Consider the following 24,754-nt stretch of genomic DNA (forward strand, 5'->3'; position numbering starts at 1 on the left):
ACTCCATGGCTGTGTATTTACCCCCGTGGCTGTGTACCCACCCCGTGTGCTGTACGCACACCCCGTTCCTGCCTACGCGGGCCCTGGAGCCGTGCACGCCCCGTGGCGAGCGGGCTGCAGCGCCCCCAGCGTTCGGCCGCGGGCCCGCAGAGCCGGCAGCTCCGCCCCGCTCCGCCCCTGCCGTCCCTCCGCGGGGCGGCCCCCGGGCACGGCCGGCCGCGGGGTCGCTCCAGTGGCGGGAGCTCCCGGCGTGGGGCCGCCCTCTCGTCTGCGGGTGTGGAGCCTCCGCTCAGCTCGCCCGAGCCCGCTGCTGCCGCTCCTTCTTCTGGCCGCACAGCCCTCCTCAGGTAAGGGGCAGCGGCGTCTCCCCTCCCTTCCCGTCTGTCCCGGCTCGGTGAGAGCGGCCGGGATCCGGTCCTGGCTCTGTCCCGAGGGTCCCGTGGGCCGTGCCGAGCCCTTGGACCGGCGGCCTCTGCAGCCGGCGCGGCCGGGCACGGCTCGCCTGCCCTGCCGGTAGCTGCGGGCGGAGCGGAGCGGGGCCGCCCCTGAGCCCGGGCCCGGCAGCCGCGGTGCCGTGCCCCGTGTCCCGCTGCTCGGTGCCCGTCTGCCCTCCGCCAGGACGCCGCTCCCGTCTCTCTTTCCCCGCAGGGAGGCGGCCGGCGGGAGCAGCTCCGTGCCGATGCTGCTGCCGGCCTGGGAGCTGTGCCTCTACGGGCTGCTGACCGTGGGCTCCCACCTCTACGCTTTCTACGAGGCGCACCAAGTGTCCCGAAGTAAGTGCGCGACGTGGGCGGGCTCGCTCGGCGCAGCTTCCCGCCCGCGGCTGGCCAGGCTGTTCGGTGTGAGTTCTCCTCTCTGGTCGGTTTCTGCTTTGTTCCTGTGCGAGGAGCCCCTGTGTCCTTCCCAGCTGCCAGCCTGCTCCATGCGAGGAAGCAGTAGGCAGATGCCACCTGAGCAGAGAGCTTTGTCCCAGGGCTTTTTTGCCTTTGAGTGCCAGGTCTGCCCTCGGTAATGCTGTACTCGGACGTGGCTGTCAGGGAATTGATGAGGGAGACCTCTGAAGCTCAGCTACTCAGATAGGGAAGATTCAGGGAAGTTGGTTTGATTTGTGTTGTTTTCCCTGGTTAGTCACCAACAGCCCCTTGCAGGTGGGTCATTCAGGAGCAGCTCTGCCTTCTGATGGAAATTGCCAGGTCTGAACCTAGGGAGGCCCTAGGGCAAGTTGGTGCTCCCTGCTTGGAGCTCTCGTCCAGGACTCAGAGCAATGGTTGGGTTGTCTGTAGAGTTTTGTGGTCAGCTTGTTTCCAAACACCTACCTCTGCCTTGTGTAACCTCTTGGTAGCTGCTGTGGTGGCTTGGTTTGGAGCTGGGGAGGTGTGTATTGCAGAGCAAGAGTGAGATTTTAAACAAGTTAAGTACAATTTGTAGATGAAAAGAAGCTGTGTTATAGCACATTGCTATTTAAATGGAAATAAAAATTGTCTTATAAAAGTATAAGAAGCTAGAGAGGCTTTGCAGAGAATATCTGTTGCATCTTATTAGGCTTCAATCAACAAAGTTCTGCATTAATGACTCTACCTGGCTCTTGAAAGCCCTCAAGGGAAGAAGTGCCGGAAAGGCGTTTGCAGGGCAGTGGAAGGAGTTCTGTGTAACTGGGTACAAAGCTGCGCACCCATGGTCTTGCACCCAGCAAGTCTGCTGCAGAAATGACAAAATGTGGTGGCAATGGGCTCTAGAGGCAGCTTCTCTGAGCAGCTTTTCCCTGTTTTGGCTGTGCTGGCCACTCCTGGGTGTGTGTCCCCCTTCTGCTCTGGTGGGAGACACCAGGCAGTTCTGAAAAACGGCGAGTGAGGGTTAGTGCGGGTCTTGTGTGCTAAAAGGTGGGTTGCTGCTACTGTCCCTGTTGCCAGGGGGAATCAAAACACTGGTTCTGGGAAACTGCTTTGCCATTTCTATGGGCCCCCCACCTAGTGAGCAGTGATGTGGAGAACTTGCCCTTCCCTGGATACGGGTATCCATACTGCTGGAGACCACGTGGGAAGGTGTTGCTCTTGGGCAGCAAAGAACCCACCCCTGACTCTTCCTGCTCTGGCTGCTGTGTCCGTATCAAAGGTTTGCTCTTCCCTGCAGAGTATGAAGCTGCAATGGACAGAAGGTTTGGGCTGGACCCAGGGACTCTCTTTCGGGGGCTAAAAAAGGTAGGAGGGGTGACAGTGTCTTGCTTTGTGGGAATAATCATGCCTCCACGCCCTTTGCTCATCCAAGCTTCTGATTTAGCTTTAGAAGTTTATAGTAACATGCAGATTTGGATATTTATAGTTAATTTTAGTCTGATGTTTCTGATGAGGAAGAGAGACTGGCTGGGTGTGTCTGGATTTCAGAATCATAACCAAAGTTCTGCTCCTTTTCTTGATCCCTGACTTAAGTGTTTGTGCTTTGCTACAGATCTTGATCACCCTATATTTTACTGTTTGGCCTTAAAACTCTGATCAACCTTGACACTTCCTGCAGCCTTCTCCCCTTTTTTCTTGTTAGTGGGTGATTTGGATAATGCTTAATGTCAATTAACATGTTTTTCTCTTGGTTGACCTGTAGTACAGCATAGAGGAGAACGGATTTTAAGGTGTAAAGTCTTAAAGAAACAGAGTTGGTATTAAAACAACCCAAAACTAAAACAGTAAGGAAACTGGCAGTCCTCTACCCCAAACTAAAAAACGCATCCCTACCCCCCCTTGCTTGCATTTCCTCAAAAGTTTGTGAGGTCAAAAGCAAATAATCCAACTAATCTTAAGGATTGCTTACACAAAAGCAGGAATGCATGTCTAAGTGTTTCGATGTTTAGGCCTCCCAACACTGCTGGTAATGGACCTTTGATATGTGCTTTTTAGAAAGCTTTAAGGCAGTTGAGATGAACTTTTAGTAAGGCTCTGTATTGGACATGGGGCTACTGGCTGATCCCTCTTACCTAATTTAGATAAAAATCTGAATTTTTATCAGCTGACCTAACTCCATCTAATTTCAACTAGACTTTGCTGAAATGGAGAGGTAATCTCTTCTTCCAGCAAAGTACCTTTCTACTGAAGTTCTTGGTATTCCAAGGCAGAGCAGAGTTGCTCTGAATCCCTCAGGAGAGCTGAAGTTGCTCAGCTTCAGCACCAGTGTGGGGCTGAGGAGGCACTGCACCATGTAAAGCTCTGTTTTCTTGAACTGCCCCATTGGGAGTGAAAATGATGCTGAGTTCACTGCTGCAAGTGATCCACCTGGGTTGCTGAATTGGTGTTCCTGAGATGTGGGAGTTCTGTTGGGTACCACACAGCAGTTGTATTATGGAGATACTCCTTTGTCCCTTATGGCCAGATACACATAGTGACCAGTTCCCTTCGTTCCACAGGACCCCATGGACTTTGAATGGAGCTACTGGGTTGAATGGGGAAGGGAACGTATTCTTTGGCTTCTGGCTGGTCACCTGCTGGTATCACAGATGTCCAGGCTCTTGGTGGAGAAGGTATGTAGGGATTTTCTTCACAGTGGGGAGTTTCTGATGGGTTTGTTCACTGTGGACATGAGAAGCTTTGCAGTGAGGCCGCTGACAGTAGTAAAGCTCATCCTGTAGTGTGAATTGTGTGTGGGGATTGGTTGCCTTAATGTTTGGAGACTTCAGTCTCCAACCTCTAAAAGCCTCTGCTTTGTAAGCCATTAAACAGCATTGTTTGATTTATACACATAAGAGGGGTGCAGCTGTTCCTTTATGATGGAAGTATGTAAAATGATGGCTGCTTGGGTTTTGGCATGATTGCTAAATAATTGTATGATTGTGGGAAATTATCTGTGTGTGGTGTCACACCTGCTAGTCTGAGGAAGGAAAGGAAAAAATTATGCTCTCCCTCAAATTAGGGAGGCTGGTTTTCACATGGTGCTACGACAGAAATACCTTCCCTTTCACTTTTAGGGTTACAGTTGGATTTCTGTGGTTTTTTTCATGTGTGTTCCTCACCTTGTTGACTATATTTGTGTTCACTGCAGAACCTGTGTAGGCAGCACAGGTATTGAGTGCTTTTGTTCTTTAGAAATAATTAAACTAAAAGATTGTTAACTTTTCTTTTTCTGACAGTATAAACCATGGTGCTTGATGGCTTATGGAATGGCTGCCTGCTGGTTGTTACTGGGAATCAAGGGCTTTGCTGTCATTTTGTTACATGCAGCTATTTCCTTTGCTGTGGCTCAGTTTCAGCTGTCACTCCTGACATGGTTGTGCTCCCTTGTCCTTCTGGCCACTTTACGCATACCAGCCGTGGAAGAAACCAAGGTAATGTGAGAAGGACTAATTAAACGTCAAATTAATTATGGTGATGGTTGCCTATAGTGGTGTCTATGGCAGCCTACTGTCCCTTCAGTTGATATAAGCAGGGGTTGCTTTGAGGAATCCTAAGCAGTAGCACTGCAGTGACTCATGCTGGAGCTTCTCCAGTTAAAGTCACATTTCTCTATCATGGTGGCCAGTGCATTGGAATAAAAGTATGTTCATTAACGTGTAAGTGGTATTCAGTGGAGCTGGAGTATAATACTTCACTAGTGCTCTATTATATGCATTTCATTGGAACTCTGATCATGCCAATTTAAGGTGCTGGGTTTTGGGTTTGTATCCAGGAGTTACTCAGTTAAGTATGCCTGTGACTTCTGCAGGGAGGGAGACTTTCTCCTACAGTTTGAGCTGTACCAAATGAGTTACTTGCATCAATTAGCTGTAAGCAAGCTCAGTTTTACTCCTTGTCTAGTGGCTTTTTTGGGTAGTACAGATACGGAAAAACTGTTGACCAGTTGTGAGGAAGTGTCCTGTTGTATTTGATTGGACCAATGGGAAAACCTGGACATTTGTTATAAGGAGTGTCGCCCTGATGTTCAGGGAGAGGGGGAGTGAGTGTGTAGAATCTCTTTTTGTGGTGTGGTCAATTTTGTGATTTGCTCTGCTGAGGAGAGGGCCAGTGCAATACAAATTGTCAGTCAGCCAAGCTACATTGCTAATATTTCCAAGTTTTTTGCCATGATTGGATTGTTGCTGGCCAATGTGGGATACGAAGTGTCAAAGAATCAAAAAATGCACAGTAGTAACATTTTTCCATTCTGAAGTTTTCTCAGGAGTGACTGATTCTCCTTATATCTAGCTTAAGCCCTAGTAGTCCCTTGGCTTTTTGGTTTGAATATTGTAGTACTGGACTAAATCTGAGGTAGATAATGTTTCATTTTTGTGAGAAGAGCTCTCCTGCTGTCCTGGTACTTCCCAGCCTGACGTGTTTCTGAAACCAAGCTGTTGTCTCTTTATGCTGGCTGCAGTAGCTCTGGAGCACCTTTCTCCACCAAAAGCCAGTGCTTGTTGTTCGTGTGTTTATTGCTGTTCACTTTAGATTCTCATTCCTACTGCTATTGGCTTTAGTTTCTTCCTGCTGCTGCTGACCCCAAAAGCTGAGATCTGAGTAGACATTGCTGTCTTGCCATAGAGAAAACACAGCTTTGCACCATCGTGATCTGGCTTTGTTCTGTTTTGCAGAGAAGGTGGTACGACACTGAAAACGAGTATTATCTGCTGCTCTTCACGGTGTCTGTCCGCTGCCTGTTCTGCACCAGCTTCAGCCTGGAGTACTGCTGGCATGCACCCAGCCAGAAGTCATCCCACTCCTTCCCCTGGATGCTGGCTTATGTGTTTTACTATCCTACATTCCACAATGGACCCCTTGTCAATTTTGATGAATTCAGTAAACAGGTAACAGTGATTGTTGTTTGGGTGACTAAAGCTGTCTTCCACATAATTATAAAATCAAGAAATAATGCTATAGGAATGTTACAATTTTGAGTAATCATGAGAACTTTTGTAATGTCCTGTATATCAGCTTTTAACACGAGCCTGTCTCCCCAAGTTCTTCTGCTTCACAAGATGCTCTTGTCTAACATCAGATTCATCCCTTCAACCAGGGAGCCAGTGACATGCTTTGTTACATTTGGAGAGTGTTCATAATTTTAGCATGCAGCTTCTGGACTGTTTTTTTGTTTTCTTCTTCATCAAGTGAAATAAAACTAATGTTTTCAGCATAAGCTTGCTATTAACTCTGAAATGGATTTCAGAGCCACAGAAAGCTGATAGATTGTATTGGGAATTCCTGAAAACTCCAGTTTCTCCTCACATTGATGTGAAAACAGCTGATGACTTACTAGGAGCACTTTGCTTCAACTGAGCAGCTTGTTTAAAATATAAGACTCACAAACTTTACTGAATGCTTTTCTTAGTCCCTTGCAGGCTTCTGTTCAAGCCTGCTTTTTACATGATGGGAGAAGTCCATGTTTTCATCCTTTATTGCTTTCCATATTTTCTTACATACTTGAGTAAGAAGTGGCATCACAACCTGTTAATGTCTATAGTTAAAATTACTGTGTCAAAGTAGATTAGTGAACATTTCAAACCATAAAACTGCTTTTTCAGTTTGTGCATAGAAGCCTAGGGATTGCTTGCTTCTGTTTACATTTGGGAATTTTCTGTTGAAGCCAAAGGAAATACTGGGCTTTATGAAAGTGAAACTAGATTCCAGTGGATCCTTGAGTGAAAAGTCCTATGCTCATTTGTTTTCACTTGCTTTGGAAGATGCAAGGTTGAATGTTGTTACCTTGGGCTGGATATTGTGGGAACAGTCCACATAGACTTGCATAGAAACTGAGGTAGTATTTTTTTACTAATTTTTGTTTTGTAGCTTCTGAAGTGTGTTAAATTCCAACTAAATCCTTGTACACCAGGAGAGGGACAGTTGTACTTTCTTTCCAATGACTGTTTCAGAAAACCTATGCGACTCCAAGCTGAAAACAGCTTGGGGGTAGCTGATAGGAAAAACTGGGGGAGCCTTGCTTTGAAATTTAGCTCACCTGATATGGCTCAGCAAAGAACTATGCAAAGAGCACATGTATTCTTGGTGTAAGAACAAAAAGGAAGATTGAGAATAATATGTCTGTATTTGCAGAAGGTTCTCCTTAAATATGTACAGATGTGTGTAGTTAAAGCCATGAAGAAGATGGAACAAACTGAACAAGCCTAATGTGTTTGCTGAAGGGTATGTCAGAGCTCTTACCTGAGCAGAGGGTATTATTACCTTGGCAGAAGAGATCAGAAAAGGGTTTCAACGGATGCAGTGCCCAGCTGTTGATTCAAAATGCACAATACAAGGAGAATATTTATTGATGCTCTTGTAAGAGACCACTCTCAGAACCCCTTAACTGAAGCTGAGCCTGGGATGAGGGTTCTGCTGAGCACAATGGAAAGCAGAAATTCTGGAGCTGGAGACAATGGACTGCTGCATGACCCAGAGAGTGTAATAGTAGTTCTGGCAATTGGCATCCACTGCCACTTTGTCACTGGCCTTGTGGAATTGCTGGGCTGAAGCAAGGCACAGCAGTTCTAGACATGGGTTTGAAGGGCTGTTGTGCAAATCCCTGTGGTAAAATGGTAGTGTCCAAGCTTTCACATTGTCATGTAGCTTGATACAAAGGAGCTCTCCAAATGAGTGTGCATGTTAACTGTGCTGTGCTTGGGACTGAGGGCCTGTGCATATGAGTTGGTTACTTCTCTTGTATGTGCATTTTTGTGGCCAGTTAGAGACTAGGCAAGGAGACGTTGCACACAATAATGGATGTGTAACACATGACGGAATTTTTAGGCAATCCTATGTTTCTGGTTTTTGATTCTATTCTCTCTTATTGTGAAAAGGTGGTGCAATAATAATATGCCCATGTGTTTACTGCAGTTAGCAGTCTAAGAGTTTGTAGCCTCTTGAGAAGCCTGTCAACTGCAAACTTTGCCTTATTGGATATTTAGCTTGCACTTCCATTTTCTCAGCACATTCTGGGGATCTTGCTGACTTTGGCAATGCTATGGGAGGAAAATTAAGAACTGTCCTCTAGTCATTGATTCTCTGCAGTTGGTAGAAGTTGGAGGTATTTTAAGAGTAAGCAGTTATTGTTCCTGTTTGGAAGGGCTGCTGCTTGGAAAACCACCTTCTTCCTAGCTGTAGTTTCTTTAATCTTTTTATATTATCTCCAGAGGTCAAGTTGCAAGAGTTAAAGTCTCGTGTCTGGATTCTGCTCAGGTTAACAACAGTTGGCCTTTTTTACAACAGTTTGGTGCAATGTCCATACACATTTGGCTTCTTGTTGGTTTCTACTGCTTATTGAGATTGAGAATGGAAAGACCAGTCTCCCTCTAGAGTGTGTGAGGAGTTTCCAAATGGTGTAGTCAAAAGTTCCCAGGATAAGTATTTTGAGTAAAATGGTCAGTTTTGTGCCAGGTAACCTCTTTGGATTTCTTCTTTAGATGAGGAGACAAGAAGCTTTCAGTGTGAAGACCAATCTCATCACATTAATTGTGGGCATAATTCGTATTTTCTTTTGGTGGTGCCTGGCTGAGCTGATGATTCACCTCATGTATATCCATGCTCTCTACAGTAGTGCTCTGCCTTTGGAATCTGCATCTTACTGGGCCTTGGGTGAGTATGGAAACAGCAGCAGAAATCTTTCTTCTTCCCCCAGTTCAAGAACCCCAGTCTGCATCTCTTATGTCCGCTTGTAGGTACTTAAATGTAGCACATTATAGCAAGCCACTGTCAGAAAGGTGGTCTATGGACTCTTAATATAACATGTGGATTTTCCATAAGCTTAGTTGAACTTATTGAGCTGCTTCCTAAATTAATTTTGTCGTTTTTTCAGTCTAAAGTATGTCTGTAAACTGTGGCCTAAGGCGATTCTCCCCCTCAAGTCGTAGAAGTGGACACTTAAAAGGAGTTTATTTATTGTGGGGATGAAGAAGGGGAGATGTTAAGAATTATTTATATCTCCTCCTGATTGATGTTTCTATGCATTCATGTTGAAAAGTAAAAGGATAGAACTTGTAAAACCAGTGGAGGGAAGGACTTGCAAATAAGGTAACGTGAAAGTAGTAGTCAGTGCCTCTCAGTTCTGTTTTCCTGCTTGGCTTCCCCTTCTTCCACCTTGTCTGCAGTCCCTGGTATTTCATTAATATGCCCAGCTGTGAGGAAAAAAAGAGTGCTGACAAATGCAGTGTAAATCAGCAAAACATTTAGGTGATGGTAAGCAACTGGCATATGTGGTTGATTTGATTCCTGCCCCCACTTCCCAAGCTGTATCACCAGGTAGGAAGAAGAAAAGCAAAGAAACCCCAGACTTTAAAACTTGTTTCTGAAAAAGCCTTGGTGATTTCTGCCTTGCAGGAGGTGTCTTTTGCACCAGGGATTGATACACCCACTGGTATGGAGCTCACCTGTGCCACCACAGTGTGGTGTGTGCTGGAGAGCACTCGGACTGCACTGGGCTCTGGTCAGCAGAGGGCAATGTGAGCACTCTCTGTGTACCCCTGTGTGCATACATACACTTTGATGCATGTTTTAGTATATAATTTTGATATCTAAGAAAGGGCAAGAGCAGATGGAGAGCAGGAAAGGGACAGGTATGCCTCAGTGGTTTGTTGTTTGTTCTACTCCTCACTCAGTCACTGTTTAGAAAGGGGGTTCTGAGTTGTCATTTTCTATTCTAAACATGAGTTCATTGTTGACTTAAATCTGTTAGCTCCGTGTGCGTGTGTGTGTTACAAAAAGCTGGCCACTTGATAATGCAGGGAAGGCTCCAGAATTAGAGATGAAATATTCCAGCAGTGGTGCTACTGATGGATTCCTCCCACCCTTCAAGACTACCAGTGTTGATTTTATAGGGAGGGGAGAGAGATGTTATAGACAACAGCTAAGCTGTCTGTGTATTTATTTGAAATAAAGTGTGCTATCCTAAGAATTAAAATGCATTTGAACAGAGAGTTAGAAAAGGTGAAAATGCCTCAAAGCAACAAGAGATGAAAGCCACTGTTAGAGCAGGTTTGGACTGTAAGGATGCCTGATGTCAAATTAAATGATTGTATTCTAACAAGCTGCCTGTGGAGACCCTGCCTTTAGGACAGGTGTACTCAAAGTGTAACCCTATTCTTATTGAGCTCTATTGTTGTAGTAATGTAGGCAGGTGTTTAAAATATACTATAAATGAGATTTTCAGCTAGAAGTTGGTCAATTACTGTTTTCTCTGCAGGTTTTACCACAATGATTATATAGGTTTACTTAGACACAAATCAGTGCTAGGCCACTGTTGTGACTTGCTTTAGGGAGCTACCAATATATGAGTATGGGTACTGGTAATTTACTATTAAGTCTTACCTGGACCCTTATGGATCTCAGCATGCTTCTACACCAGTTCCTGTACAGAGCCAAGCTCTCTCCTCTGTTACTTTGCATGCTGTGTTATGGGAACTATTTTCATCAGATAACTGAGTCTTAAGACCAAGGAAGCAGCTTGGTGTTGACTCAGGGGGATTATCCATGGTGTGTAAGCCTTTCTGCACTGATGGGGCTTGTTCATTTTGGGTGTCCTGGTTGACTACAGCAGCTCCAAAACAGCATGAGCATCTATTTACACTGTGATGCCTGGCTGCCCTGATAGCCTGGTAAACTTAAGGGAAAGGCTGTGAGGCTGTTCTGCAATCACCTCTAATTAGGGAGCTTATATCTGCTACTGCTTTTCTTTTTTCTGGGCTAACTTTGAACAATGGGCAGTAAATGCCAGAAGTGCAGGCAAGACAGCACTGCTGTGAGGTTTTGCTCTCAGCACCTAAGGGCAGTGTAAGTCTACTCCTCATGACTGTGAAGCTGCAGTGTGTTCTGCATCACTGGGTGGTGTTCCTGTAAGGTGAGACAACAAAGAAATAAAAAAATACCCCAAAACTAAATCCTGAGTTATAATGCTTGTTAAAAAATGCTAGTGTATAACAGTGCCATTTATGGCCATGTAAAGCATAAGTGCTCAAGTGATCTAAACTAACATTGCTAAGGGCACACAGGTATAAAGTTAAAAAATAGTAGGAGAATGTTACCCAGCAGTAGAAGTATTTTCTCTTGCATGGATGGAATCAGAGACAAATGAGTTTCTAGAAGCAGCCACATACCCTAAGTGGTGCAGTATAGCTTTTCAATAACCAAATATTAGATCCCCCATCCAGAACAGAATCCAGAATATGATGGGGCTGTGTCCAACTCTATGCCTGCTTGCCATATATGTATGGGCCTTCAGTTTGTGGAAGAGATGTGAATGTCTGAACACAGAATTAATTCAAAGATGCCAGCTGTGCAATCACAGAACTTTTATTTATTGGCCCCAGGAAGCCATTGTTTGGAGAATGTGAGCATTTTCCAGAATTCACAAATCATTGTGTCTCTGTTCACAAATGTTTGTGTCTGTGGATAGTTAGCTGTTGACATACTGAGCAATATCAGGGCATTTGTGCTTTTTTAATGATGACTATCAAATGCAGTGTTTATAGCAATTCTGTGGGTTTGTGTTGGTGCTGCATCTCGTTCTGGTAGCATCAGTCAGATTGGCTGAAAGAATTGGATGCTTTCAGAATTAATGACACAGCAGGAAGACTCATATTCCATGTTAATGGAAGCCATGATAGTTCATTCTTCTCAGTTTTAACATTAATTTGGAATAATTTTCTGCCTTTACATTTTACAGTGTAAAATGTAGATTTGCAGGCACCAAGAATAAAAACCACTATGAATTCCAGTAATCCAGTATCCTGATGAATTGCAGCATAACAGAACAATAGCTACACTGTGCCAGAGCAGAGGTTCATCTGTTCTACAGAGTAATTTTTGGATATGCTATGTAATGAAGCAAGAGAAAAGAAATGAGTAAAAGACAGGTAGATTGGTGATCCTTTTCAGTGTCTGTTCTTCAAGCTTCTGCAGCTGAATGACAAATTCACTGACATGTGGTAATGGGGAGCTTAACAGCATTGGTTGAAAGAGCTCAAATTGAAACAAGTGATTCTTTTTTTTCTTTGCTATGACAACGTAGACTATCAATGGTAAAATTCAGTCTGCTGAGGTACATTCTATTGTATAGAAACTGAAATGTGTGTTGCTAGGTCATTTGTGTGTTAAGTCTGATTCTGAAAATGCAGATGTTGGAAGAAACACTGCCTGTATTTCCCTGATGAGCCTTCACATTTATCCTGGTGATTCAGCACCATCACTTATCCCTGCTCACCTGAGCAGAGCTTCACATCCATTTGGCAAGGTGCAGGGAATGACGGAAGACAGAAATGTGTATGAAAATACGTTGTTGAATATAATTGTTGCATTGGATTCATCTTAAAAGCTCCTGTAGTTGTGAAAATATATTTTGCTAGGAATCTGTCTGTGCTTTGCCAGAGGTATGTGATGTATAGATGTACATCTAGGATATGCACACCTGATGGAATGTTGTGAATTCCCTGTGGGTTTCATCTGTCTGTCCTAACCTAAGGTGCAATCCTTTTGTTCTAGTGAAGCACGCACAAGGTAGTGTCAATTAGCTATCACTGTTTTAATTATTAACTAGGCTCTGCTACTTCAAAAGGGTAATTTCATATGAGGGGCATATAAGTCAGTTAGAATATGATCTGTTCAAAGGTGGAGCCACGTGGCTTAATCTGTAGTTGCTGATCTCATGTTTTAATTTGTTAGAAGAAGAAATGTTATGTATGTCCGTCTTTGACACTGAGACCTACAAAGTAGTCTGTGTAAATTGGATGTAGGGTTCTGTAAATTGGATGTAGGGTTCTGGTTTAGTGTTCGCAGTTTTTTATGATAAATCCACAGATAGGAAGTAGATCTCTAAGTTCATTTTCAGAAGCATGCAGCATTTTGCTATTGAAATCAGGGGATCTGTTCATCTAAGTAGTAGTGAAATACTAAGAGGAATCTTAGATTTTTTCCATCCTGGAAGATAATGATAAGGAGAAATTGATGAAATATTTGGCATCTTGAGGTCTGTTTGAAAACTGGAAATATAAACACAAATCAGAAAACTTCGATTTTTTTTTTCCTAGAATATTAAGTTGTTCCCTGTTTTGTAGAAAGAAGTGTTCATGTGTGTAAGTTTTCTTTTTCTAATCCTTCCTGTAGGCTAAACTTCAAGATCCTATTGGCAATTAACCTGCTTCTATGACTGCTTTTCTTTTTAATTATGCATATTGTGGCTTAATCCCAGCTAGAAACTGAACACTACACAGCTGCCCACTCCTTTTCTTTTCTTGGAGAGGTGGGAAGAGAATTGGAAGAATAAAACTGAGCATTTATGGATTGAGATAAAGACAGTTGAATAGGTAAATTAAAAACTGCACGCACAGGCAAAGCAAAACACGGAATTAATGCCTCACTTATCTGGGCTGGCAGATTTGGATCTGCCCCCCAGATTTGGATCTGGACTCCTTCAAGCATAATGGTTACTTTGGAAGACAAATGCTATTACTCTGAGCATAGCCCGCCTTTCTTTTCCCCCCAGCTTTAGATGCTAAGCATGATATATGGTATGGGATACCCTTTGGGTCAGCTGTCCTGGCTGTGCCTCCTCCAAGCCTCTTGTGCACCCTCAGCCTTCTCACTGGTGGAGGGTGAGGAGCAGAAAAGACCTTGGCTCTCTAAACCCTGTAGTAACAAAAGCATCTCTCTGCTTTCATCAACAAATAAAGCAAATGAAATGTTTTCTGCCCAAATCCAAAACACAGCCCCACACTGGCCACTGTGAAGTAAAAAACAGGGCAATGTGATGACTCTTGGTTTATTTAGAGAGCCTTTTCCTGCAAGTATTTTCTATTGAACACAATGCTTAGAGTAGATATTTTCATCTAATGGTTTGAGTTGGAAGGGACCTTAAAGATCATGTAATTCTAACCCCTTTGCCATGGGCATTCCTTCCACTAGAGCAAGTTTCTCAAAGTCCTTGGGAGTATTCATGGTAGATGTCTTTAAAGCATGTGTGTGCTTGAAAAGCCTTCTGGTTTACTTAACTTGGAAGAGCTGTCTATGCCTTGACTGAGAGTCCCTCGACAGTTCTGTTTAGTCTTGTTTAGGTAATTTCTTTGGAACCTTTATGTCCATTCAGCTTCCTCTAAAAATAAGCAGCCTCCAGGACAAACACTGTGGTACTTTCCTGCCACTCCTCCATCCACAAAAGGATATTTCTTACTTCTTGTGTGCTGCTAGAAGGCTGAGATATTTTGAACTTGGTGATATGGCCCCAAATTCTGAGCTGTTATAAATGTCTCCTTCCTATTAGGCTTCTGCCATGTGTCAGTAACCCTTTTGAAATGTGACTGCATATTTATCTCTGTTTTCTGGTGGAACCCGTCCTGGTACTTGACAGAAACAAACATCTCCAATCACTAATGCCATAGGGTCAATGTAGCTGCAAAAATGGTAAAGTTGTGATGGTTGTGCTGATCATAAAATTGCCTTCTAAGTTACAGGTAACCATGACTTTTGGTGTTGGCTTAAGGACAGAAAAATGTCAACTGTGATTTGTAATACCTGGATGCAAATGTTTTGCTGCTTGCTCATGACAATATTCTATTTGTTAATGTCTGTCAAAAACCACCAGTCAGAATTTTTCAGAATGTGTAGACTAAAATTAAGTCCTGTAAATATTCTAATTTGTCATGATCTTTGTTTCAAAGCTCTATGGCGCTTAGGAAATGCAGTTTTGCAGTAAACTTAAGGTTAAAGAAAATATTTGAAGGTCTTTAAATACATTTTAAAACACAGGAAAGCTTCGAATTTTTTTAGGATGGGAAGATGATAAATTGAAAATACCAGCTTCTATAAAAGTAAATTGCTTTAGTCTGGGACTTCAAACAGCTTGACTGTTGAAATGCATGGGATTAAGATCAGGTACTTTACCTTGATATTTTATCCCTTAACACATTCTGTTTAAAAAAAAAATCTCAACTTTGCATCCTTTGAATTAATTTATTCTGGAGAAAAGATAGAATCTTGGCAGTACTTTTCCTCTTAGCTGTGTTATAATACACATTTGATATGCCTTGTTTCCAATTTAAAATAATGCTCATGTGTGTGGAGGAATTATTATATCAAAAATTAGAGAAGAAATTATGTGATATTGTTAATGAATTTGATTGTTAATTTCATGCTTCTAAATCAGGTGAAGCAGTTTGCTTCTGGCTGCTTTGTGCAAGTGAGTGAAGCAACAGCAAAGCAGCTGGAATGTCTCAGGTATGCAGGAAGGTTTGAAGCCTGTGCCTGTTGCCATTGCAGCCCAGCTATTGTGTGGCTGTGAATCTTGCCCTTAGTTTTCCCAGTGTGGCCAGAATTTTCCTACTGCTGGCATGAGCTCAAGACCAATGAGAACTTGATCTGTGTATTTTGATAGGGACCTTTGTGTTGCTGTTTTCGTGAGTCTTAGAATTTCCACTTGCAGAGTAGCTGCTGTGCTGGGTGTGACTGTGATGTGATGTCTGTGTTCAAGATGCCAGTGCTACTGAGCTGCCTGTTAATTACAGTAATGATAACCTATATATGTGTTATTGGAGAGGCTGAAAATGCCTTTTTTCCCCAACTTGCATATTATGACTTTGTATCCATGAACTCAGTCTTTCATCATTGTATTTAAAATCAAATGTATTGATTTTTTTGGGTCTCAGACTGGAAACCTGTTTCTAAATACCTTCCCATCAAGCACAGCCAAAAGATTTTGAATTTTACTACTGCACAGACAGCTGTGATCTTTATAAGTGGTTTGTGTGGGTGTCAGTGTTCAGCTCTCCAATGAAATTTGTCAGAAAAGAAATGAGACACTGAATGAGAAGGGAATTAAAGCAGAAATTTGGCTGTACAGATGATTTAGCAGTAATCTAATGTGGAGCTAATTGGCTAGTATCCAAATTGTGCTTCTGATTGTTTGTTTTCCTCCAGGGAAAAATGTTATTGAATACTTGATGCCTGTTTCCCTGAAGTAAAATAACATAAGCTTCATGTCTCAGTATTTTGTTCTAACATCAGTTTTTATCTTGTATGGCACTACTGTTTCTTATCGTGTGCATAAATTATGATATCAAAACTGAAAATGTTGTATTGTTGTAGGAAAGTACTGGCCATGTGTAGGTCAGCAGGAATTTTGCATTTTACATTATTACTGCCAGAATTTCACTCTAGGTTGTTATACAGTAGATGAATTTTTAATGTTTAGTTTTTGGCTGTCATCCATAGTATACTCATTAGTCAGCAGAATGCAATAGAGATGTTCCCCCCACCCTTAAAAAAAAAAAGACAGGTTACTTAAGTGTTCATGGAGTTGTACTGCTGCAGTCAGACTAAAAACTTAGTCTCCTAGGACTGTCTGCTGGAAGGCTTTAAAATTGTGTTGAACGTCTAAAGTCCTTCAGTCAAGTCAGGTAATATAACTGAGCAAAAGCAGAGCACTGGAGTAGAAGGAGCTGTAGCAATTGCATTTTATAATTTTTGCTGTATTGAAGTATAATTTTAGTTTCCCTTCTTTGTGGTGAAATTTTCTGTATGTCAGCTGTCAGATGGAGAAGTTCACCAAAGTCATTGGGTCCTTGAGGAGTGACCTCACCAATTCTGTAAAGTTGTTGGCCTCTGCTTTTTACTGTATTTTTACTTATTGGTCAATACTATGTTTTTCAACAAAAACCATTTAGAATATTAGTAGGAATCATCTTCCTTTATAATGCATTTGAATGTTGTTACTTGCATGAATAATAATAATAATGAGAATATGTATGATTTTCATCTCAGATCTATTTAAGATGCTGGAGTTTGTGTCATAACCCGAGGCTGTGAGCAAGCACACTGATGAAATTTCTCCTTTGGAATTAAAGCAGCTACAGGACCTTAAGAAGACCTTGTCTGTGGGTTTAAAAACTGAAATATGCTTTAAGCATTATGCCAAGTGGAGTTCCAGTTTTCTATGCCTTGGATGCATCAGAAGAGGATCTTGTAGTGATGCCTTAGGTTTTAGCTTTTATATTTTTCAGATTCTGTACTGCTTTTGTATGCAGTTCTGAGCTTCATATTAAGGGATTGTAAGCTCTCTTCACAGAGTAGTTAAACAAAACAATTCCTTTCCTAGCTTGGGACCAAGGACAACCTCCCCAGTCTCAGGTCCAAGAGCATAAACAATGTGGGCTGAAGAGAGAAACAAGAAGGATGGAACTTCATAACCTAAAGCTATAATTGGACAATTAACTCCAATATTCTGGTGGACCCGAACTTACAAAAGTGAGAGACCTTGTGACCAGTCATCCATGTTGTGACCATTTTGGGTCCATCTTGGGTGTAGGCCTGGCTGGGCTCTTATACTGCCCAAGATGTATCCATTGAGGCCTTTTAATAAATACCTACTTTATTCTTTAAATCTGTCTGGCCTCTGTTCCAGATCAGCCTTCACAAGGCATTGGTAGGGGGTGTTTTCTGGGGACTCAATCTGACAGGGCATGGAACGTTTGTGGAGATGTCAGGATAATGTGCAGCTATAACCACTGGTTATGGATCTTCTGGAGCAGCAAGTGTAGAGTGATTGGTTGGGGTTTTTTTGCAAAGATAAATTTACTGTCCCTGTGGTAAATGCTCATTGGTTATATTGGTATATTCTGATTTTTAGCTCAACATAAATCAGTTTTTTTTTTTTTTTTTTTTTTTTTTTTTTTAATAGCAGTCAACACCCACAGTCCAGAGATTTTTGAGAATGGAACTACAGATGCATATTTGTGCCTTCATGCTGGAATGAGAGTACCATTTTGTATATGTGTCTCATGTCCTAAATGCATGGGCTTCTGTGCTGTGTCTCTTGAGAAGAGACAAATGTTGTGTATCCTATCAAGCAATGGTGCTTGCCTTAGTTCTTGGAATAATTGCTGTTTGGAGGTAATCAGTATTAACAGGTTTTTTTAAATGTCTCAGGACCTGTTTAAGGTATGTTTTGTTATTTTTTTTTCTTTTAGGTGGCCTGGCTTTAGCTCAAGTTCTTTTTTTTTATGTGAAATATCTGGTTCTCTATGGTGTTCCTGGCCTCCTCCTTCAAATGGATGGACTCAAACCTCCAGCTCTGCCTTGCTGTGTGAGCCTGATGCACAGTTTCACTAAAATGTGGAGGTTAGTCATTGCTGCTTTTCAGGCAGTTTGTTACTGATACATGGCAGTCTGTAAGAGCATTCATGTGGGTTCATTCTCACATACATGTTTGTTTTCCTGTCCTTGTGCTTTTTCTCCCATCCCCATTATTCATCTTTAGCGCTTTTTAATTGGATTTCAACTTGATGGTTACTTTTTTCACACTGTGGAGGGATAAGGGCAAGTACCCATTTCAGCATTTTCATCCTTTTAATTACTAGAGTTGACTCAGCCTATCTAGTTAAAGTAGCAATTATTTTTCCCAGTAATCTATTAAATGATTTTTTTTTCAGTCTGGGTCTAAACTCCACATTATTTCAGCTTGAAATCCTTCCAGAGACTGAAAATGAATGCTTTATTAATCACATGAGGGAAGCTGTAGTTATAATATTTTAACATGTAGAGTGATATGGTAGAGGAAGTCTTGAGCGTATTAAAAGCACTGTGAAAATGATACTTGTTTATAAAGTAGGATGGATTTCTGGATCTGCTTTGCTTTTACAGGAGTTTCATCACAATATTTCTTCAGAAACCTATGAATTTTGTATCTTATGTTTGCTTTAAATCAGTGTTCACTGAAATATTTTCACTGAAAACTGTCTCCTGGGTGGATTCTGCTTAATGTTTACCTTCTGTGTAAGAGTAGATTCACTTGACTTCTCTCCTCCCTTGTTTTCCTCTGCACTGGGCAATATTCCTTCAGGCTGTGGGGTTCTGTGCCCCAGACTTCTAAAAACAATCCCCTAATAATTTAGACTTGCCAGTCTTTTAGTGCAGAGGCTTCTCTCCTGTTGTGTTAGTGCAGAGCCTGTCAGAACGGTGCTTACTCCATCTTGTCTCTGACTGCTCTGCAATATGAATAAAGCTTTTAATTTTAGTCATTAAAACAGTGGGCCTGCTGTTATCAGAATTTTATTGGATGAGATTTTAATTTTGTTTTCAGCTTGAAGCTGGTTGTAACAAGAAGGCTTTATAGTTTATAATAGTTGGCATGTGTAGATCTGAAGTATTCAAAGAATTGCAGCAGGAAGAGTGCAGAAAACAGATGAATTATTAAAAATGATTTGAGCTACTAACAACTGCTTTGGTTTAAATGCTCTTTCAGAGTTTGCACTGAACTTATGACCTACAGAGTTAATATAGAAATTTGTCGTTTTTACCAGGCACTCTCATGAGAGCAGCATTTCTTGGCCTGCTGGCCCTTGTAGGCAGAGCTGCAAACAGCAGCAGTTTTTCCCCTTTGTCAGTTCTTATTCCATGGAATCTGTGTATTGCACTGGAGGTGCCAAGTGAAAGTGAATTTCAGCACAAACCCTAATGCTGTGCCAGGTAGCTGTAACAGGCCATGAAAAGGTGCTCTGCACCTGCAAGTGTGTGTGGTGTGTCACAGTAAAAAAAAAAAAGGGCATTCCTTAAAATATTCATAGCTCTTGTACAGAAATTGAAATTAATATCTAAGTAGAAAGCTTTTCTTTATAGAAGGAATAAGTGTCAGGTGCTGATATTAATCTTTTGCCAGATTATTTAATTTCTATCAAGAATTCATTGCCCAAAGTAATAAAATTATTTCACAGATTGAATTTGTTTGCTTTGCATGTTGAAAAAAGTCAGTTAATATATAACTGACTTGATTTCTTGCCCTCAAAGTTCTTTAGTAGTAGAATTTTCTGTTGCTGCTGTGTTATGGGACATTCTCAATTAAATAAGGAGCTTTGTGAATGCCCTGAATGATGATGTCCTTATGCCTTTACAGTCATAAAAGCTCTTCAAAAGCTCTACCCAGAGGCTTTGCAGTCTGATGTGGTGGATAGTTATCTTGTATAGGAATGTTGTGTTAGGAGTAGGAATAGCCTTTGTTTCTGAACTGTATGACTGAACAGGACAGAAAGTTTGCAAATTATATGTTTAGCATAAAATAGTGAAAAAAGGGGAAAGTAAATGGTTTATGTTGTGAAACCTTATTAACCATGACACTGTTTCCCTAAAGTTCTAAATGCATTTTGATAGTTTGTAAATACAAGACTTTAACAGGAATGTTCCTGACAACTTTATCAGAGTGTGTCAAATTTAAATATTAAGAATGCCGTGTCTAGTTTTAAGCTGGCAGAGTAAGATTTCTGCCAGACTGTTTTCATTAAATAGTAGCCTGGTAAAGCTTATTAATGACTGCTTAGGGCCAGGCTGGGACATGGAGTGGGTTGGAATAGTCCAGATGACTTGGCGTTACACCACTCTTACCTTCTGTCTGGCATCAGGGACACTGCTCAGGAAAAAGTGCTTGTGCATGCTTGGCTTACTCTTCCCCTTCTTGCTGGTATCCACTTGAGAATACTGTCAGAAACATCTTGGCTGGACTTTCCAAGGCCCAGTATTACAATTTTTGTCTCAAAGCTTTTAGCAGTGCATGTTTTGAAGGAGAGAAGGTAGCCTGGAGAGAAAGACAACGTGAATGTCACAATGTAAGGAATGCAAATCTGCTACTAAGGAGCCTTGCACCACCACCTGGTGTCCTTTGAGCATAACAACAAAGCTTTTGATCCCATCTCTCCAGACCTGTGTCACTTCTAGTCGGTACATGCTGACATAATTCACTGTGATATGGAAGAGCTTTCAGTCAGGAAGGTAAGAAAGATACCAGAGTGTGTCTAAAGCTGGCTAAAGTTTCTCTAGAGCTGTAAAGCAAAACAGGTGTTAAAAATCCAAATCAAGTAGTCTGCCTCTCTATGGTACTAAACAATGAACCAAACTGTGTTCATTCAAACCTAAAAATAAAAGACTTTAATTAAAAAAGTTATCAAGCCTCTGATAGCTTCTCCCTAATCACATTTAATCAGAACAATCTCTAGAGTCAAAAAATTACCAGTCTTGTTTGCTGCCTCAAGACAAATACAGGTGTTGAATGTGTTACTCTGGTTTCATTTCACCTGGATATCATTAGCTTGCTAAATATGCAGCTGCATAGGTAATAAATGCATGATAAATACAGTGCTATTCAAAAGCTTTATTATAGCTATGAAAAGGAGTCTCTGAGCTCCTGATTTCCAGAGAGGATAGCAGTTCAGTGGCATGCAATCTTAGTTTTTAATGTCTGCTTTACCTTAAGCTGTGATGAATTAAAACTTAGTTTTTGTTACCAGGGTTAAAAGCAGATAATCAATTGTGAGAGAGAACCAATGTTGCTGGAAACTTGTGCCTCTAAAGAATTAGTCAAGGCTGATGCTTGCCATACAGCTTCTCAGATGGGGGGATGAATTGTGTAGTGCAACCAGAAGTAGTTGTGTTACTGCTGAAACTTACAAATTGAAAAATGGAAAAATATCCTAGTGGAGGAGTAATGGCTTGGAAACTACAGAAACAAAAGATAGTACATAACTAAATCCTATGTAAAATTTGACATATTGGTAAATTATCTTGGCAATGTGTTCCATAGAGGAACTTGTCAGTTTGTAAATTAGGATAACAGTTGTCTGCTGTTCATGGAAAAATAATCATGCTTCCATTTTTTTTTTTTTATAGTGTTACGGGGTATGGGTCTGCAACACAAATGTTGAACACATTAGTTAGATATGTTTTGCCATGCTGTGGCAGCAGCATGACATAAACCCCACAGTTACTTCTGGTCATAGGCTGATCTGAAATGTGCAGAAGCACAACACCTTGATGATGTTCCAGGGCTGGAGCACCTTGGCTATGCAGATGGTTTGAGAGAGTTGGGTTCAGCCTGGAGAAGGTTCCAGGGAAACCTCATTGCAGCCTTCCAGTACCTAAAGGGAGCTTATAAAAAAGAGGGAGAGTGACCTTTTTATGCAGGCAGGTAGTGATAGGCAAGGGGAAATGATTTTAAAGTGAAAGAGGAGAGGTTTAGATTAGATTGTAAGAAGCAATTCTTTAGTGAGACGGTGATGAGGCATTGGAATATGTTGCCCAGAGAAGCTGTGGATGCCCTGTCCCTGGAAGTGCTCAAGGCCAGGTTGGTTGGATGTGTCCTGATCAGCCTGGTCTAGTGAGAGTTGTTCTTACACGTATCAGGGGCATTGCAACTAGATTGTCTTTAAAACCCAAGTAATTCTGTGATTCCATTACTTCTTCTGTCTTTCCACCTTGAAATCTTGTCATTCTCAAATATCCCAAAATAGTTTGGAGACAGATGTGTTGGGGATGAAGTATGCTAAAACTTGATGCATGTTTAATGTAGGTTAGTCTCAGCAAGAGTAGAGGCTTTCCAAGAAGGCAGGCAGAGTAGCATATGAAACATAGATTTCACTGTAAACAGTATTTCATCTAGATTAAAGAAAATGAAGTTGAAGAATGCTGCCAGAGGAAAATAAAAGATGCAGTGATAAAGATCAGATCATTTTCAACTACCATTTTTAAGCTTTAAGTTTTAGATTCTACTCTGTGTTTAACACCCTGATTCTTGACAGACAAGAGTCTGACATTAGGCAGCCCCTGGTTTTCTTGCATGTCTAAGGGGTGGACTAGGAGGGCTGTATTTGGCATGTACAGACACACACAGTTCTATACAAGCAAGTTAAATTTATATCAATGATATCTCAGTAACATCCAAAATTGGCATCTGGGTTATGATTTGCAAGAAATTGTCTGCCATTTAGTTTAGTTTACTGGCCTTGTTACTCCTTAAGATTATTTGCTTGACATGAAAAGAAGTGGTCTTTGTGCAAGGCCTCAGTGAATTGCTTCAAATTATGGATTACAGTCTGCTATGGTCTTATCACTTTCTAGGCTATAATAATGCCGTAGAAAAATAGATCTACAGATAAAAATGTGAATTTATTTGCATTTGTTTCTTCCTCATCCTGGTACTTTTTGCCTATTTTACTATTGATCCTGAAACTTTCCTCCTTCTGGAAACAATTCCTTGTATGTCTGTCAAAAAAGACATTGCCAGGATTTTTTCCCTTTGTTTTGGATTTTTCTGGGAAAAGACAAGTCTGACACTTATGTGTGAGTGTGAGCACAAAAGATCACTGTGACCACATGCAGTAATTCCAGAATGATGAATAGGCTGCAAAAATTTACTGTCTTTTATTTCTGGCTTAAACTCCTGATCGTATTGTTACAATTGCCTATTAGTTTATGCTGAGGACTGAAATAGATATTTAAGAAAGGAAAATGGACTTCCTGACCTGTAGAGGCAAAGTAATTACTTGAGTGCATTTTCATCTGTGCTTCCTATTGTTTCAACCAGTTTGACATGTACTTTCTGGTCTTTGGGCTTCTGATTTTTAGCAGTGCAATAAATAATCTTGGGAATTAGCTTGTTAAGTATATCAAAACAAGAAGATGCTGAAAGGCTTTGTAAAATACCATTAAAGTAATTTAAATAAGATCAGAAGTGGAGTTTCTGTCAGTGCTTGACTTGGAAAGCTTGCCTCCCTAAATTCCCAAATAGCCAATGTTTGGCACAAGTTAACACAAACATAATTGTGTGTAACAATAGCAACTGTAGCTGTGCTGCAGATCTTGTAGTCAGGATGACATCCCTGCCTCTGGGCTCAGAGTAATGTGCCTTTGTGTGTTTAGGGCTTGTACTCTAACAAATGGTGAAAGGTTCACTCCTTCTGTTTGGGTCTTGTAGTGCTCTTTTGTTGTGGTGTTTCTGGATAGGCTGATGGATGGTCTGAAACAGGAGATAGATTTTTCTCCTTAAATTTTTCCTTCCTATGAGTTTAGTTCTCTGATTACATGTTAGTAATAACAGCAAATTGCAGTTGTGCAGGCTGTCATTTAGAGGTAATTGCAGGGCAGAAAGGAAGGATGATAGGTTAAACTTCTTTACATTACAGGTATCCTCAGGAGTAGTTAAGTTACCAAGCCTTGAAAAATTTGCATAAGGAAAGGAGAAAGAGGCAATGAAAAGAAACTCCACATCTCCATGGCAGATGGAAGGAGGGATTGAGCATGAATCACCCAAAGCCTGGTAGAAATTGGAATGGCACATCAGATCTGTGGCTCACACCTGCTGCCCACCCTGCTGTGGAAGGGGTTGCAGCAGCTGCTTTCCAAAGCCCTCCTCTGAGGTTCTGTGCCTGGAGACAGGGTCAGTCTGGGGATAAGAGCCAGGACAAGCCTACTTGTGCTATGACCAGAGAATCTAATTTTCAGTGCTGGGAGAGGCCTACCAGTCAGCCTCAAGAGGATGAGGTATTTTCCAGGTGGTTTGTTTTGTATTTGTCCTACAGTTCTGGACAGCTATGTTTTTGAAAGCACTCTACCCCATGTGTGTGATGGGAAGTACTGAGCAGCTGGAACTTAGAGACAAAAAAAGGAAGGACATACTTATGCATATTTCCCTTTCCTCTAGAGTTGAGGATTGTCTTTTCTGGTACATTTTTACCCTTTGATATTTTCAGAGAAAGAAGTTGTCCAGTATGTTGTAGACAATGTATCAGGTAGAATAAATGTCTTTTAATTGCCTAGCTTCTCACTGGTTTTTGACTTCAAAATATTAATGCTGCAGCATTTCTATTCCAAAGTCAAAATGCATCTTTTCCCTACTGTGTTTTGGCGGTGATATCTTAAATATGAAAAAAGATTATTTAAAAGGGTATTTGGACTAAATACAGTTATGCCCACAGTGTTGCAACAGCCTAGTGCTCATGAGTAAAGGAGAATTTTATTGAAGTTAAGATTATTGCCAAAATGTGCAGAAGCTGACATACTTTAACAGGCTT

General features: G+C 41.5%; 1 protein-coding gene across 5 annotated transcripts in view; it reads left to right on the forward strand.

Moving 5' to 3' along the window:
- The first annotated feature begins 253 nt into the window (after nt 1–253).
- The window catches only part of HHAT (hedgehog acyltransferase), a 147,005-nt gene continuing 122,504 nt past the window's right edge, over nt 254–24,754 (forward strand). For 3 of the 5 annotated variants that reach the window (XM_063152137.1, XM_063152134.1, XM_063152136.1), the window contains exons 1-8: nt 254–347; nt 649–773; nt 2,131–2,198; nt 3,392–3,505; nt 4,112–4,306; nt 5,546–5,758; nt 8,348–8,519; nt 17,891–18,041. In XM_063152137.1, coding sequence (XP_063008207.1) covers nt 680–773; nt 2,131–2,198; nt 3,392–3,505; nt 4,112–4,306; nt 5,546–5,758; nt 8,348–8,519; nt 17,891–18,041 — 1,007 coding nt within the window. In that variant the 5' untranslated portion in view covers nt 254–347; nt 649–679. The remainder of the gene's footprint in view (nt 348–648; nt 774–2,130; nt 2,199–3,391; nt 3,506–4,111; nt 4,307–5,545; nt 5,759–8,347; nt 8,520–17,890; nt 18,042–24,754) is intronic. The other 2 variants (XM_063152139.1, XM_063152138.1) reach the window with 1 other exon arrangement.

Source organism: Melospiza melodia, chromosome 3 (genome assembly GCF_035770615.1).
Source record: "Melospiza melodia melodia isolate bMelMel2 chromosome 3, bMelMel2.pri, whole genome shotgun sequence".
Classification (NCBI taxonomy): Eukaryota; Metazoa; Chordata; class Aves; order Passeriformes; family Passerellidae; genus Melospiza; species Melospiza melodia.